At 46.5% G+C, this 16,495-nt stretch overlaps 1 protein-coding gene across 9 annotated transcripts in view; it reads left to right on the top strand.

Annotated features, from left to right (window-relative positions):
* Positions 1-16,151, top strand: part of LOC1270904 (uncharacterized) — a 90,044-nt gene extending 73,893 nt beyond the window's left edge. For all 9 annotated transcript variants that reach the window (XM_061649168.1, XM_061649164.1, XM_061649166.1 and 6 more), the window contains 3 exons: positions 4,197-4,331; positions 6,692-7,958; positions 13,424-16,151. In XM_061649168.1, coding sequence (XP_061505152.1) covers positions 4,197-4,331; positions 6,692-7,887 — 1,331 coding nt within the window. In that variant the 3' untranslated portion in view covers positions 7,888-7,958; positions 13,424-16,151. The remainder of the gene's footprint in view (positions 1-4,196; positions 4,332-6,691; positions 7,959-13,423) is intronic.
* The last annotated feature ends 344 nt before the right edge of the window (positions 16,152-16,495 follow it).

The following is a 16,495-nucleotide window of genomic DNA, read 5'->3' as shown; positions in this document are numbered from 1 at the left end:
TTTATACTTATATATCTTATCTTTACTTAGAAAATGGCAAAAAAAGATAAATAGAAAGATGTTAAATCATCAAACTTGTTACATTGTTTTATAAACTTGTTTGTTACTACTTGTGTGTTAGAACATTGTTTTCATTGAAGTAAAAACAAGTTTATAAAACAAAAACACAAACAAGTATTTATTTTTATATAATCTGTTATTTTAAGTTATGTGAATAATACTATTATTGTAATAAAATGACTGCACTTGTTATTGGTGTTGAAATTCCCTGATAACGCAAAAAATGTCATTAAAAATTATGTGTTAGCTAACTAACTAACGCCATGTTTCAATGTTGAAACAAGCAGATGCCAAAAGCTTTTTATGATTTTTTTATAGTACAGTAGAAACAGACGATATTTATCCGATTTATTAAAGTTTCATTCAAACGACATATTGGTTTACGTTTGAATTGAATGTATCTTTATGTACAGTTTAATCAGTCGACTGATTGTTTTACTCATTGGATTACGCTTGCCTTGAAAGTAACATTTCAACCTGTATGGCATTGCGCACCTCTATTTACTTGTCATGTCGCTCCTATGGCGCTCCATAGTTCCCACCAGCCCCACCGAAAAGATTGATTAACATCTTGACGGGTCATATACTTATTAATGCCGCCCATAAAATTAATCCTGCCCGACTATGAATCGGACATTGTACACGGTGCAGCGACTCTCCTGCCATGTACGGTAACAACCATGTTACCTCACGCAAGGTCATGTCCGCATACGCGCCAAACATGAAGCGTACCTAAGCAAGTCGTGCACCAAACTTAAATAAAAATAATTGAATCAATCGAGCACGGCTTGTGATAAACGATCCGATTGATTCGTTTGCCGGATGCAGTTGCAGTAGTTGTCTTGCGGTTGTGGAGTTGCAGTAGGGATGGGGGTTGTGGAGGGGTATGTACGTCAGCGTTGGGTGGCTTCGATCGCGCCACGTGCGTTCGCGAAAACGACCAACCAGTACCGGTCTTATCTGAGATTAAACGAACGAGGTGACAGCTAAAAGGAGAAACCGGGCGATTATTTAAATTAGTTCCCCTACGAATGTTGTACGGCGCGGCGGGCTGCATCGGAGGAGGGATCTTATCTCGGGGGTAGCGTTATTTGCGTTATTGTAGGCAAAAAAAGGATAAGTATGCTGCTGGTAAGAAGGTAAGAAGTATGCGCGCTGCAATAAGCATCCCCGTGCCCTTTCGGCACCCGGCGTGTGGAGCTCGGTGCATCGGAAGCTCGGATTTCAGCTGCTCCGAAACCAGATGCACACACGCGCACCGCTCCGGGGGCGTTGAGGCAATCGAAAGCAATCAACATCAATTAGCAAGTTTATTTGCAACACCGCCGGTTTCGATGGATTCTTCCGCATCGGCGACTGGTACAAATTGCTGCTGCTGCGCCTTTAGCGGGTGGCAGATCGGTTTTGCCGCTACCGGTACCGCATACTATGAAAGTATGATTTATCGTCTACAATCATTTCCCATTACACAGGCGCGGATCGTAAAATCAGCTCCGGAAATATGTGTGTGGGTTTATGTGTGTGTGTGTGTTTCGGTGGGGATGAATCGAAAATTCATCTTTTGCTAGCGGGACGAAGCTGTTGGTGTGGAGTGCCCGTGCCTAATACGTTGAAGGTCGCGATGTACGCGATTCTCCAGCCTTGCTTAGTCATTCAGTGGGCGGGAATGGGTTGGTTGTTGCGCTCGCATTGGAAAGGTGCATTCTGCACCGAAGCATTCCAGTAGCGCACGCCGATCGTTTGCTCGATTATGGTTTGTTTAGTCTGGATGAATAAAATATTGCTCAATTATTCAATTTATCGCGGGCCTGGGCCCGGCAGTGGCAAACAGGACTGAAACCGCCGTTCTGTGCAGGTCTGTTCCGCGATCGATACTATCGTCTGCCAGTGCATTTGTGTGTTTGTTCTGGCCCGCTTGTTGATATGTTGTGGTTGCCCGCTTGGCAAATGTGCAACGCATCCGCGAATCGAGATGTTGCAGCATGGATGGACACGAAACACGAGCCATAACTGTACAAACAAACGATTGGCCCAAGTTGGTTTATAATTGCGAAGCGTGCGTTAACATGGCGATCAAGAATAAGTTCATAATCGATGGATTATGAGCTTGAGCGGGCAATGTAGTACGTCCAGGAATTGCAAGGACACGAAATTGATAAGCACAAACAATGAATGTGTATTGTGAAAGTGAATGGAATTTCAGGTGATTCATGTCTGGGAAATGTTTGTACCACAAATTGCATCATACCATTGAGAAGCTACAATTACGCAGATTAATTTTACGCACAGAATTGCAGAAAGGAACTGTTTTTTTTTGCAAATAAAAAAAAGATTGAATATTCAACAGTTGGTTGGAACTAGCGAAACCAAGGGCCCTTCAACCCGAAGAATAATGATACGTAATTTTTCACGATCGATGCAAAACATGCACAAAATATTGCATTTAATTCTTCACAGCTAGCACCGATCGTTTTGTCATGATCAGCGATCGGTCGATGTGTGCCGCTGCTTGCAAGTTACTATTCTGGTATTCCCATTCTCTCCGGTTCTGGAGCAGCCAGCTTCGTGTCATCGACAAAGCGCTTCAAGTGATGCCCTTTTACTACAACCCACGGCGAACTGAAAATGCCAGAAATAGATAGAGGAAGATCGACAATGATCTATTGACTAGTTCAGGCGCGCGCGTCTCGCTAGGATTTGCTTTTCGGAGGATCCACCTCGGCACAATCTCGGAGACGGCGGTGATGGCGGCTCTACCGGTGGATTGACACTTTGACAGCTCTGATGCAATACCCATTTCCAGTCGACGGATGACGCGAAATCGCACAAAATCCACCCTCCAGCCGGGGCGGAAGGAGGACGCTTATTTCCACCGTGATCAAATGACAAACGGGCGCGTGCGCTTGTGTTTAGCAGGCAGGGGAGATGAGCGCAAACTGTGCAAGAAGAAGCATCACTGTGAAGACGGCAATGCAAAGATAGTGTGCTCAACTTCTCCGCGAAGATTGAAGCTAAATTAAGCACGAGATTAGCATGACTGAAGTGACTTTTCAAAGTGTCAGAATGGCTGCACTCGCAAACTAGCTGGATGCAGCGCAATTTTGCCCCGGTGTGTGCGCGCATGCAAACGAGCAACCGCAGAGGGCAAAGTAGAGGATGGGAAGGAGGGAGGGAGTGAAAGAGCAGGCTTAAGGTTGCCCTCGGGCATTGAAGTCGATACAGCGGTTCTATTCCAGTGCCAGTAACGATGACGAAGACGATGTTGCTTCTGCTGCTGTTGCTGCTGTTGTTGTTGATGATGATGATGATAATAGTGCAAATATAAAATAAATCTTCCGTAAGCTTTGTGTAGTGGTGCGTGGCTACTATAAGCCCGTCTGGAAGCAAGGAAGCTAGTCGGACAGGGTCATGCAAAAGGGAGACACCTTCGGAGCTCCGGAGCTCCCGCCGGCACTCTCGGGGGGACGTCCGTTATGCGTTGTGATTGATTATGGAATATTTATTATAGTGTCTTGTTTTGAAAAAATAACTTCAACGGTTCGAATTTCCTACACCTCGAGATCGGGGCTGGAGTGGCAACGTGGTACGGAACGGTACAGCGGTTTGAGCCGTTCGGTCTTGGGACTCACGGATCGCAGAATGTTATTGTGCGCGCACTGATGGGAAAGTCATTTTTCACCGAGTGGTCAGGGCGCGTAGTCCAGTTCGTTTCTGGCTGCTGTTGCTGATGCTACGATCCTCAGGAATGATTGGAAACGCCTGGAGATGGTGGGAAAAAATCAAACACAAAAACGATCCTAATGAACATCGTGTGTTCTCATTCGCTGCCACGATTGACACCTTCGATAAGACGCACATAATGAGCTAAAGGAGAGGGGACAGGGTCTTGTCTTTGCCACGAGCGATAAGATTGCAATCACTCGTGAGCGTGTGCTGCTGGGCTGAAGAAGAAACGCTTTCCACAGCAGTAGGTGGGAAGTGGGATTGTGGAACGTGGCATTGAAAAGAACCTATTTTCTAAAGCCCGAGAGCCCGTTCTCGAACTGGAAAACCAGATGCAGAAGTTTTTTTTATTGTCCCCCGCCAGGAAAACAAATGTATTTAATGCTTTCTCTGCCTTTTTCGCCCCATTTCAGACGACGAGCTAGTGAAGCGAGCCCAATGGCTGTTGGAGAAACTCGGCTACCCGTGGGAGATGATGCCCCTGATGTACGTCATACTGAAGAGCGCCGATGGCGATGTACAAAAAGCACACCAGCGGATCGACGAAGGTAAGCTGGCGATGATGGTGTCGTTCGACATCACTTTCATCACCGTGTCAGACATCTACTGTACCTAGCACCGGGTCCAGTGGTTACAGGGTGTAGCAAAAACGTGTTCTTTTTTGCGAGAGACTCTACCTCATGATGCAGCTGTTAAGGAAAGGTTTCAGATGAAGACAATTTTTCCTAGGATAAGATGATCTTAAGTTACCTGCGTATGAGTGTTTAACATTGTCGTCTCAACTCCCAAGAATGTTTTGATCGTCTAGGGCTAGTTTATTTATACTGTTCTCATTGAAATGTCGTTCAATCCAACAGGTTAAGTTAGCTAGCTCAGACACGAGAAGTTAGGAGTATCTGCATCTTGAAGGTAGCGGCATATGGTGTTATGCCACGTTCACTGACTTCAAAATTCGATACAAAAAAAAAAAACAAAATCAAAAACAAAATTGTGAATTCCGTCAGCCAGCAGCAGTGACCTTCAAAGCCTTACCTTTCCATTCATTTATGTTTAACACAGGTCAAGCGGTGGTCAACGAATACTCACGATTGCATAATCTGAACATGTTTGATGGCGTGGAGTTGCGCAATACCACCCGTCAGAGTGGATGATAAACTTTCCGCACCACTGTAACTGTCCGTATCTTTGTATGTGGGTGTGTGTATGTGTGTTTGGTGAAACGAATTCAATAGTTCTGTGCTATTTTAAATCAAGCCGCGTGCGCAACTGATGCCGATAAGTTCAAACTAGTGTTTAAGGAGTGGAGCGAGAGAGCCGCACCACGGTACAGAAGGGCAGCAGAATGGGTCGGCAGCCTAGCTGCACTGGTGCGGTGCGTCCGGCGTCTCGAGGGGAGGGCGGGGAAATTCTAGTGTTAAATCGGAGCAGCAAAAACAAAACAGTGGTCGTCCCGTTCAAGAAACGGCCTGTACACACACAGAAAACATTGCAGCATGTTTGTACATAGTAGATCCTAGAGCAGGTGGTCGTTGCTCCTTGAACGCTCTGGACGCACGGCTTCGCGCGTACTTGCGTAGCGTTCCACCGATCGTGGGTATTCGTACTGCCACAAGCCCGCTTTCTCCCATGCAATCTCTGCAACCAAACCAACAAACAACAACAAAAAACCAATCGACAAAATGAATCACACCCCTTTTGTATCATCTGTATATTCTTGTTCTTTGCGTTCTTTTCTATGTGGCCCACGCCCCGGCGGGTACGTAATTGCGTCGAAAACCCCGAAAACCCCGGCACATACAGTGTACATACGGTTTGAGGACAACTTTGACCTGCAGCCCTTCTGGGGCTGCCACGTGTAGCTATACTTGTGAGATCGGGCGCCGACGGTGTAAAGCGCGAATGGCCGCCACACAGTGTGTCCACTCCAACACTACCCCTCTGGAACTACCCCGTCCAGGGATGCACCGGCTCGGCTCATGCCCCTGCAAAACAGTCCGGGCTCCACTGTAGTAGCTCCGGCATTGCCCTGAGAGAAGGATGCCCTTCGAAGTGTCGAAAGCGTGCATTGGGCGTCCAAGTGTGTGTGTGTGTGTTAGGTTTAGCGAGAAACAGCAGCAGTTGCGTGTGCTGAAAAGCGAAGGAGTAATAGAGTGCATAATGAAAATGAAAATGAAAATGAAGCAAAAGTAGAAGGCGGAGGAGAGCAACCTGTGTTCCACTAGTAGCGAATAGTTTAGTCTAGTTTCGTCACCAATCAACCTTCCAACCATCGTTCAACCAATACCTGAGTCAACATCGTCATCGTTATCGTGCCACAACTTTATTAAAAATGAACCTTTGTCCGCGCCACCGTAGGGTGATCTGAGGCGACCCTTCTTACGGGCGCGACCCACATGCCATCGTCACCTTCTCCAATCAAAACCAACAGCCTGTACCGATGGTGTGCAATTGTGCGTGCGTGTGTGTTATTAGCAAAAAAAGAGAAAGAGACGACGAGAGAGAGATAGATCGAGATCGAGAGTACAAAAGAGCAGTAGAAATGTTCGTTGTTTGTTTTCCGTAACACAGTTGTTTAGCCAAAATGGTAATTTCCAATAATCCCGGGGGCGGGGAAATGCGGGAATACTGCGTACACACATACATCAATCAAAAAGAAAAATCCTTGCGCTACATCACTACCGTTTGCGCGGTGCTGATCTAGAGCAGACCACTTTCCACTCCACTCTACAATCAATCAATCTGTGCAGAAGGTATGGTAAGACGGCCTTTGAGCGAGTCACGGTCGCCACCATAACGCCGTCCGACGAGGGCTGAATGCGAACTTTGCTAATCGATTTTCCGCTTTCTTTTTATCCCACCTCCCTTTCTCTCTCTCTCTTTTGCACCGCCCCTTGTAACCCCCAAAAAGGTAAACGACACATTAAGACCTACGAAGCGCTGGTGAAGTCATCGCTCGATCCGAACAGCGACCGGCTGACGGAGGACGACGACGAGGACGAGAACATCTCGGTGACCCGCACCAACTCCACCATTCGGTCGAGGTCCAGCTCGCTGTCGCGGTCCCGGTCCTGCTCGCGCCAGGCCGAAACTCCCCGGGCCGACGATCGGGCCCTGAACCTTGACACCAAATTCAAACCATCCGCCAGCAGCAGCAGCACCGGCTGCGATCGGGACGACGGTGACTGCAGCGCGTTCGACGACAGTGCCTCGGTGGTGCGGGGGCACGGGCGGACGGCCCACAGCACCGGTAGCAGGGGCCGCAGCCACTCGAAACGGTACCACACCCTCCCGGCCGAGCACATCGGGAGCCACATGGCGGCCGCCCAGAGTCGATCGCCCGCCCCGGACGACGAGCCGGTGGTGTCGGTGTCCGTGTACGAGAGCCTGGTCGAAGCGGCCAGCAAAAAGACGCGCACCTTCAGCCCGCCCCGGGGGGAGGCGGAAGATTTGCATGCCGCACGGAAAGCATCGCCCCACGACGAGCGGGACGAGCCGACCCCGGCCCAGCCCTACGAAGCGTACCTGGAGTCGGTGCGGCGGAGTAAAAAGTGCTTCGCGCTCAAGGACAGCGAGGCGCCGGGCGAGGAGCCGACGGGCTACGAGAAGGAGAAGGAGCCGCGCATTCCGTACTCGCTGCCGAAGAGCACCTTCGAACGGCTCGACCTGCTGAAGAAACCGAACGGGCTGACGTTTCCGATGTACAAGTACAGCGGGATCGAGCCCAACAACTTTGCCCTGCCGCTGCTGCTGCCCGGGCTGGAGGCGGTCAACCGGACGCTCTACTCGACGCCCTTCCCGGCCCAGCTCCTGCCGTCCAGTCTGTATCCGTCCGTCAGCAGCGAGTCCACGACAGTGCCCATGTTCCACACGCACTTTCTCGGGTATCAGCCGCCGCTGCAGCTGCCCCACGTCGAGCACTTCTATCGGAAGGAGCAGCAGCAGCAGCAGCAGCAGCAGCAGGGATTGGCCGAACCAAAGGAACCGACGTCGTCGTCTTCGCCGGGCAGCAACCGGCTTACGCCACCGAAGGGTGCATTTTTCTACGCGAGTGCGGTGGAAAATTCGCTCACCGCCCAGCAGGCTTCCATTGCTACCATCCATTAGATCCACACTGCGTCCACTCGCTGTTTGCTGCAGCGTACCGCGGACAGTGCAGTGTACCGCTGTACAAAAAGGTAAGTGTGGGCAGTATGCGTTAGGGTAGGATGGGTAGATTAGACAGTAGGCAAGTGGGGATGCAAATTTACAGCCCTTTTGGTCACTTTAACAGACACAACAGACAAGGGACGCTAGCACGAATCATCGCGACAAAATGGAATGAAGCAAATGGCCTTCGGACATTCTTTGATCTTCACACTGTTTCCACGGGCTGGGGATGTTATTAGAGGAAAAACGCCAATATGTTGTCGTTAACATTGGTTCCGCTCCCACCCTGGGGGCTGCTTTACTTCTGCCAGTATCGATCATCGCCTGGTATCGCTCGGCATTAAATAAATCATTCATGGCCAAATCAACGTTTAGTTATTGATATGGGCAGGAGGAAGCAAACAAACGAAAAAAACGGGCACACTCCATCGAACTGGATACTGGAAACTCTGCACCCTACTCTCACCCTCATTGCCCCCTCCAGAGCCGATGTGCAGCAAAATTCTAAATAAAAATAATCCATGCGGGTCGCGAAGCAAATAATTTATTTCCTATTTATATTTATTTTTAATCACACACAAATATGGGTGCATGCACGTGTGTGTGTGTGTGTGTGTGACGGAGTATGGACGGACGATGGACACTGTGGTGCAAATAGCGGTGAGCGGTCGTGGCCGAAGGTTGGCTAATGCAACGCGTTGTGTCGCCCGTTTTTCCGAGCGTGCCTGATTTCCAATGCCTATTTTTCACTCCACTGCCGCTTTGGTCGCCATTGCCTTCGGGGGGACCTTTTTACGGCAAATGTTGATTTGCACCGACACACACCGAATTGCACACTGCACCCAGTCAGTCAGGTGGTGTTGTTTGAAAATGGCGCTCTGGAGCAACCAACAAACGAACACAAAACAAAAAAAAAACAAATCGATAGAAAGAATCGAGCTGTTTCGATTATTCAAAATTTATACACAAAATATGCAACGTATTCCCCGGTGAGGTACCCTCATTGTCCGACCTACTCCCCCCCGGTGCACCTCATACCCACCGGCAGCAATCAATGTAATAATGGTAAAGGGTGGCGTGCCAAATACTCCCGGACCATTCCGCGCTCTACGTAGGGACATACAGCGAGTGGGAGCTGCAGTGACACGAGTGAAACAACCTGGAGACCCCTGCATTCGTCAGGCGGAAATAAACAAATCAAAACAAACCTCCCGTCTGATCTCGCGACCCTGCCACCCACCGGCAGCCGGCAACCAGTCGTCCAATTTCGGCACTTTGGCGATGTGCAACTTTAGCAGTCTATGCACATGCATTGTAAATATGCATATTGCACGAGATAAAGAGAGACGGGCTGAGAGAAAGAGTCTCTATGAGCGGGGTAGCCAGAAGTATCGAACGACAAACTATGCGCGTATTACGAGATGCGATCGGTTTGACACTCGGCATTCGCACTTTGGTGGCTATTTTTATTCGCCTGCTTAACTCCGTCGCTGTTTGTGCGTGGCTGCGTGTATGTGGCCGGGCGAGCGTTTGTTTAATCTGGCACGGTGCAGTATGCAGTTCGGATGCCAGCGCTCGCCGCCCCCTGCACCACTGACCAACCCGTTCCATGCCCAACGACAGCAACGTCCCGGCAGAGTGATCAGCAGAAGAAAGGCGTTTCGTGCCAATTCTGCCGTATACATCGTGCACGGACGCGGATTGTTGACGAAAGGTTTTGTAGCAAACCGGGCGGCGAACAAGTTATGAATAAATTTACTCCATTCGTTATCCACTGATGTATCATTAATGGCAGCCGGTCAGCTATGGGGCGCTATGGGCAGTACAGTCGGCCCCGGGTGTGCCGATCGGTAAATAAAGTGATTTTTGCATTCCGCTTCCGTGGTAGCTAATTTTGTGTGGCACACTTTGGAGCGAATTGTTTGATTAGGGCTCGTTTGTTTGCTTGACTGTAAGCTATCAACCGATGAAAGCGGTCTTAAATGTACGTTTAAATGCTAGATATACTAGGCCGATCATTTTGACAGGTAGCTCTAGGAGCTTTTCATTATGCCTAATTATATTGTAAATATTTAGTTGTGCATTTAATGCAAACTTCCAACAAATGAAAAACTCTGCTCTTTGAAGTATTTTGATCAGTATTTCCCAAAACTTTAAGCACAAACGCTTAGAACGTTTGATGTTTCTAGTATTTTATCTACTTATTTGTTTATTGAGTTTGAATTTCGTCGCTCACAAACAATAATTAATTTCTGAACCTGGATCTAGTGAATGTACGACATAACTCGCATTGAAAAATGACGTCAATATCTTTCTAATTTTATGGTCTAATTGCATAGAGAAGATAAAAAATTATCTATTATTTACCGATTAGAAATTAATTTTAGTATCCTCTTGCTAGTGCTCGAATCGAATTCATTTGCATTCCTTCTGCTTTCTAGCCGCAGGTACAGCAATATCGGAAACTCTTTCTTTAATATAGGTTTAAAGAGCCTCTAATGTGCATCTTTGCGCTGATCGTAACGTTTCACCGAATCATCAACGAGTGTTGTTTTGCCTTCTGCAATGGAACCATCCTACACTCTCACGTGTTTGAAAGAGGTCCACGGCACACCGGGAATGCATTATGCGCTGACGGCGGTGGTGTTTTGTTCGAAGTTCGTGATGCAACCGCCGGGGAAGTTGCACACAGGGATTTAACGACTCCTCGTAAAACGGTATTATATATCGAGGCCGCAGCGAAAGGTAACGCCGCAGCCGCAGCAAACGGCTACACAAAAGTAAACCCCTCTCTGCCGCACTCGTTGCGCAGTGCCGGACCGCATGGCGCACATCTTCGACCAGTTCGCGAGGTCGCTCAATACATTAGGAACTAATATATATTCCAGGCAATAATAATTTTCTATTTTACTGCCCTTCGTGGGGAGATGCTTTGCGAGTGGAGCTCTGTGCCAGGAGAGGCAGAGAAGACATACCCACCAACCACCTCCAGGGTTTCAAACACGTTCCCTGCGCTTATCGTGAATCTTTTGCATCTTTTGATGATCGATACTCCTCGGGCCCGGGACAAGACCAACGCCAAGGTGCACCGTGTGGACCAACATCGTAGACGACAATCCGTGCGTTGCGTTTTGGCAAGGAGGAGCTGTACGAGGTGAGATAGAGTGTGTGGGAGAAAGATAGGGATAGCACAAAAGAGTGTGTGAGAGAGAGAGAGAGAGAGAGAGCGCGCAACTAGAATAACAGCTCGCCTGACTGACTTGACTGACTGGCAGGCCATAGAATGGTGGCGAGAAAAAGCGTCTTACAAGACGCGCTAAATGCAACTTTACAACGGTCGTAAACTAGGTCGTAAATATCTTTGCCAGCATACCTTCTGCAAAAGAGCAGATCCCGCAAACACACACTGCGTACGGCGCAACGGCTGCCACTCGTGATGCACTTGTAGTAGACCGGGGCCCGATCCGAACCGTCCCGGACGCGTTTTGCTGACCGAAACAGACACGCACACAGGGTGCATTTTGCTAATTTTTATGCTAAATTTTTCCACCACCGACATGGGTTAGTTTCCAGCTGAGAGTGCAAGTGCACTTGGGGTGCAAGTTGAGGCTGAGGTACGATAACGGACGCAGTCCACTGCTCATCTTAGCCTTCTACCTGTTCGTGGAAGATCCGATATGTCTCCAATCAGTATCGTCGGCGGTATTTTAAAGATAATCCGCAGCGAACGGGAACCGGCCGCCCTGGTAGCAGTTTGGCAAACGGATCTGCACTCCGCACTACCGTCATGACGCGATTAGAGGTAGAGCAGCATGCCGTACTACGCCACCACTTGCAACGGCAAACGTCGCGGAGCAACATTGTGGCCGCAGCGCCGAAGCAATAAAAGTTGGAGGACATCTGTGAGCAGATAATTTACAAGCTACTTTGTATAATGAAAAACGCATTAAAAAACTACGCCTGGCAAAAGTTCCTAGTTGTTCTTAGGGGGTGGGGGGGGGGGGGGTGAAGTTGGAGGGGGGCAATCATTTGCGAGCCAGACTGCGAAACTGTTACAAGACATACCCGGAGCATTTCCGGGCGATCAACTCATGATTATTGTTAGACTCGCGGTGACGAGCTGTGAAGCGTCCTGCCTTTTCGGACGTTGTGCGAAATGTTTCGCACTGCAGCACGGCGGGTGCGCGATGCCGTGGTGTAGTTGCGGTTTTTCTACAGCTCTCACATACACATAACCGGCATGAAACACGGAATGCGAGCGATGCGAGCTGGGAGTTGGCGCATCAAACTCCACTAATGTTGCACACTGTGTGGGGTGGGATCAACTTCTTCGCCGGCGTTTGTTACCGCGGTGGTGCCGATGAAAAGACGCCATAGATGGATTTTAGCCAAAGACACACCGTTCCATCGTGGCCGAACAACGGTTGCAACGGTGCGCAGGGCAGAAGGTAATGGAACCGGTTCCGGTACTGATCGGCCATTACGGGCTAGTGAATTTTACTAGTTTTCAGAGATAATTTTATGGGTTTCCATTTGTGGGAATTGCTTTTTTTATTGCTTCAACTGGCTGTGAGGTCTCTCTTCTGGGCCGGTGTGTTGTTTCAGCAGTTTCGTTCCTTTGTTCGAGCGGTTTTGTGCATTGTGCTTGATGATATGACAAACCCAGAAAACAAAACAAAAAAACGATAACTATATGCGTCTGGTTTATCTGGCTGTAAATTTAGTTTGCAGTCCTTCAACACACAGACTTACACAAACCTCATACTCTAATCATTGTGATGGATATCGTTCAGTACTATGAAAGGTATTATGCAATAATTTTTATATCCATTTTAAAAGATGATTAAAGATGCTACAAGATGTATAAAGATTATGAGTTATACAACTATGCGCAGAACTCATATTATTAAACCTATTGTACAAAATAATGTTACGAATATTACGAGAATGTGATCTACTTTGCAATGAAAATTAGTTTTCCTTGGTTCCAATGTTTTCACAAGATATATACAGCTCCGACGCTAAATATATCCCGAAGAAAAAATATTTCTAATGTTTTCATGTAATGTTTGAAGCAACTATGACCAGAAAAGATGTCTATCTATGTATGTAGTTACACCGTTGCTGTATGAACTGATAGTTGAACAGCACATCACATGGTCTAGTATTGTAAACACTCCCAAAACTTAATGTTGAACGTTAGAAATTTGAGGTGGATATTTAACGTGAATGTTGGAAATATATAAATCTGACGCATGAATACAGACTTACCTTGTATATCATAAGAATTATTTTAAAATTAGATATCAACTTAGAAAAAATCAAAAAATCTTAGAAAAATCATCATCAGATCAAACATCACTAGATCGCAAAGTTACATTAAGCCGTTCCCTCTAAATTGTAGTTTTATTTCGAGTGTTTCAAATAATTTGCATTTTATTCATCATCATACTAATACACCTTTTCTCGATTCTTTTCCGTTTCTTCAAAACAGATCGATTGGAATTTCACATCAATCATCTGCAAGCCCGAAAGATGCTACCTAGTCGTCCCCAGCTGTTGCTACTGGAGCTTTGCAAGAGATCCAGCTTTCGTTCCTTATCGATGCACAAAAGGCGCACCCGGAAACAAAACAAAAATCCAACCCACTCGTCAACGGCCCACACGGCGGGTTGCACTGGAGAAACTCCCACCCTCGTAAGTGCTATCTAAGCGTTAAATTACCTTCGCCCTTTGTGGTAGAACAAACTAGAAGCAAATGAAACAAAAAAATCATTGCCGGAGGCGCAAGTGAACAGCGGGAAGGGAAAGAAACCCCTGTCGAACAGAAAACATGATTATTGATATTTTTCGATCGTGCAACGAAGGTCTACACTGTGATACAAAATGTTGTGTACAGGATAAATATTAGATTTTTTTGTTTGGAAAACAAAAACACAGCTAAACGGTAGGAACAAAACAAGGCAAACCGAACAAAACGAAACAGTACGCACACGGCTCGTTGTATGTAAATCAATCTATGTGAGCGTGTATGTGTGTGTGATCGTATGTGATTATGTGTGTGGCGAACGGTTTCCCATTTTCTGTGAGTAACGCCCCGTTACGATCATTGCTGTTGGAAAAAAAAGCTAAAACCAAACCTTCATCGAAACGAATGGCGCGCGTTCTTTACTTGGCGCCCGATTTCCCACCAAAATTCAAACCTGTTTTTAATAGTGTAAAACGTAATGAAAATAGTAAACGGGTGTGTGTTGTGTGTAGCATGGTTCGATCACTTGGAACCAAAATCTCAAAAAAAAGCAAACAGAAACTCATTGGCAGAAAGGCAGACACACCGGAATTGCGAAGTCGGGAAAGCAGATCACTTTCTTGTTATGTCTGCGTTTTACTCTCGTGTGCGAATGGAAGGCAGGAAATTCAGAGGTTCATCTCCCATGGAAGATGACGGAAAGAGATTAAGAAATTCGAAGGCAAATCTGTTACAACGGCGAGCGATTGTGTTATGGCTAGTAAAGAATTGAATTGTGATACGTGCGCAGTACTGCATATTTGTTCAATTTGTAGCTTGTAGGTAGATCGCCGTGCTTGTGTCCCGTGATCCGGGGGCGGGATGATAGACTCCGCCACTTGGAGCGATATCCCATGTTGCTGTACTCTCGTTTCGGTGCCTTTTTTTCTTGCTCTTTCGTTTTACAAAAAAAGTAATTATATTGCTTTTGTTTTATGTGCGCACCCGCACACACAGCTGCACACGATCGTACAAGTTAACGAATGGTTTAGTTTGCGCTAAGTTTGATTGGTTCTAGTTCGCTAAGTTAGTCTGTAGAGAGATTCGTTTATCGTTATGTTCAGCAGCAGTGTCAGGAACGAGATTGGAAGATAATTACAGGGGCAGGGCAGATGAGCAAAGGGGGTACGGTTAGGGGTTGGAAGTCAAAATGCTTTAGCCATCCTGCAGTCGAATTTAAACATTAAAAAACAGATCCGCCTTGACGAAACAAATACCCCCGAGGAGTTCCTGCGCCCGGCCCCTTAAATGTGCACGTAATGGAAAAGGTGTTGTACAGGCAGAAGACAGTTGTAGAAGCAAGGGTGTAATGTTCCAATTGAAAAGCGAAGAGAAAACCTAATGTAATTACAAGGCAGATATACAGCTGAGAGCTATATTTTACGCAGCGAAATACAATGTAATCCCATTTTCTCCACTCATCAAACCTTCATTAGTCCTTCACATTTCACACACTGTTGCAAGCTGTACTATAATGTAGAAAAAGTAGAACAAGCAAACCATTTGATGCATCATCGTCATCCAGCTTGAAAACAAATAGATCAAATTACATAGAACTGGCAATGTCTATTGATACGCTGTTCGAGAGACTTTTTTTTAACACAACCGTAACATCAGTGGTGCCGCGTGAATGTACGTTTATTTCTGAGTATAAAGAAAAAAACAACTATGTGCATATATACTGGTGTGCAGTCAACTCTTTCTGAGAGAATAAAACCCTTAACATTTCGCTTTGCACAAACCATGTCTTGTAAAATATTACTCCAACAAGAAGGACAGTCAAAGAAAGAAACAAGAAACAAAACGTTAAACTTAAATCAAAAGCTAGAAATGCACGTGTACCATACATAATTGCCCAGAAATTATCTCAACAAAGGGAAGAACAAAAACAGTTACAGCCAACAGAAAACAGTTACAGCAAAGGTGTACATAGCATAGAGTCACAACACGATATGTACATTTTACCCGGTTCAATATCAAAATAAAATGAAAAAACGTCCGCTGATGACGGAGTAATGAGACGAGGCGTGTAAATGCAAATGCAACAGCAACAGTTAAGAATCAAAATAACAAAAAAAAACACCCTTATCCGGCTCCAGTACACCATCTATTGATGACGAAACGTGTGCTGCGAATAATGTTTTAACAAAAGATGAAGTAAGTAGAACGTGTTTGATGGAAGCGATGGGCAGCACAGCTAACGAAAACACACATGCTAAACGTCAAGTGTAGCATGTGCAAAATAGCAAGAAGAAAATTCAGAGCAAGACCCAAGGAAAAGTATCTTTGATTCGTCATACGCCGCAAAACGCTGTTTTACTGCTGTAAGTTTGAGGGAAACAACCTCCGGTAAAAGAGAAATAAAGTGGAACAAAGCAAACAAACAAACAAACAAACAAACAAACATAAATAAATTATTAATATTATTACTGAACTCCGTCGTGCGTGCTGTATTTCGAGTCGCTGTGCTCGCCAATGTATGCGTCCGAAACGATGTGTTTATTTAGTTATTTTTACCACCAACAACCAGATGGTGGTGAAGTTCAAGAAATAAGTAGCTGAACGCAACGCTGCGTCAATTTCTCTGGCTCCTCACCCCCTTTCTCTCTCTCTCTCTCTCTCTCTCTCTCTCTCTCTCTCTCTCTTTGATTTCATCGGATCAGTCTGAACTTTGCCATCCAAACAACATTTAATTACGGTCGTCGGTATTGAGGCATAGTTTTATCAATCCTGGCAGCGGGACTCGAATAGAGAGATGCACTTTTCCCTTTTCCATCG

Source organism: Anopheles gambiae, chromosome 2 (assembly GCF_943734735.2).
Source record: "Anopheles gambiae chromosome 2, idAnoGambNW_F1_1, whole genome shotgun sequence".
Taxonomy (NCBI): Eukaryota; Metazoa; Arthropoda; class Insecta; order Diptera; family Culicidae; genus Anopheles; species Anopheles gambiae.
This window is presented reverse-complemented; position numbering and strand designations above follow the sequence as displayed.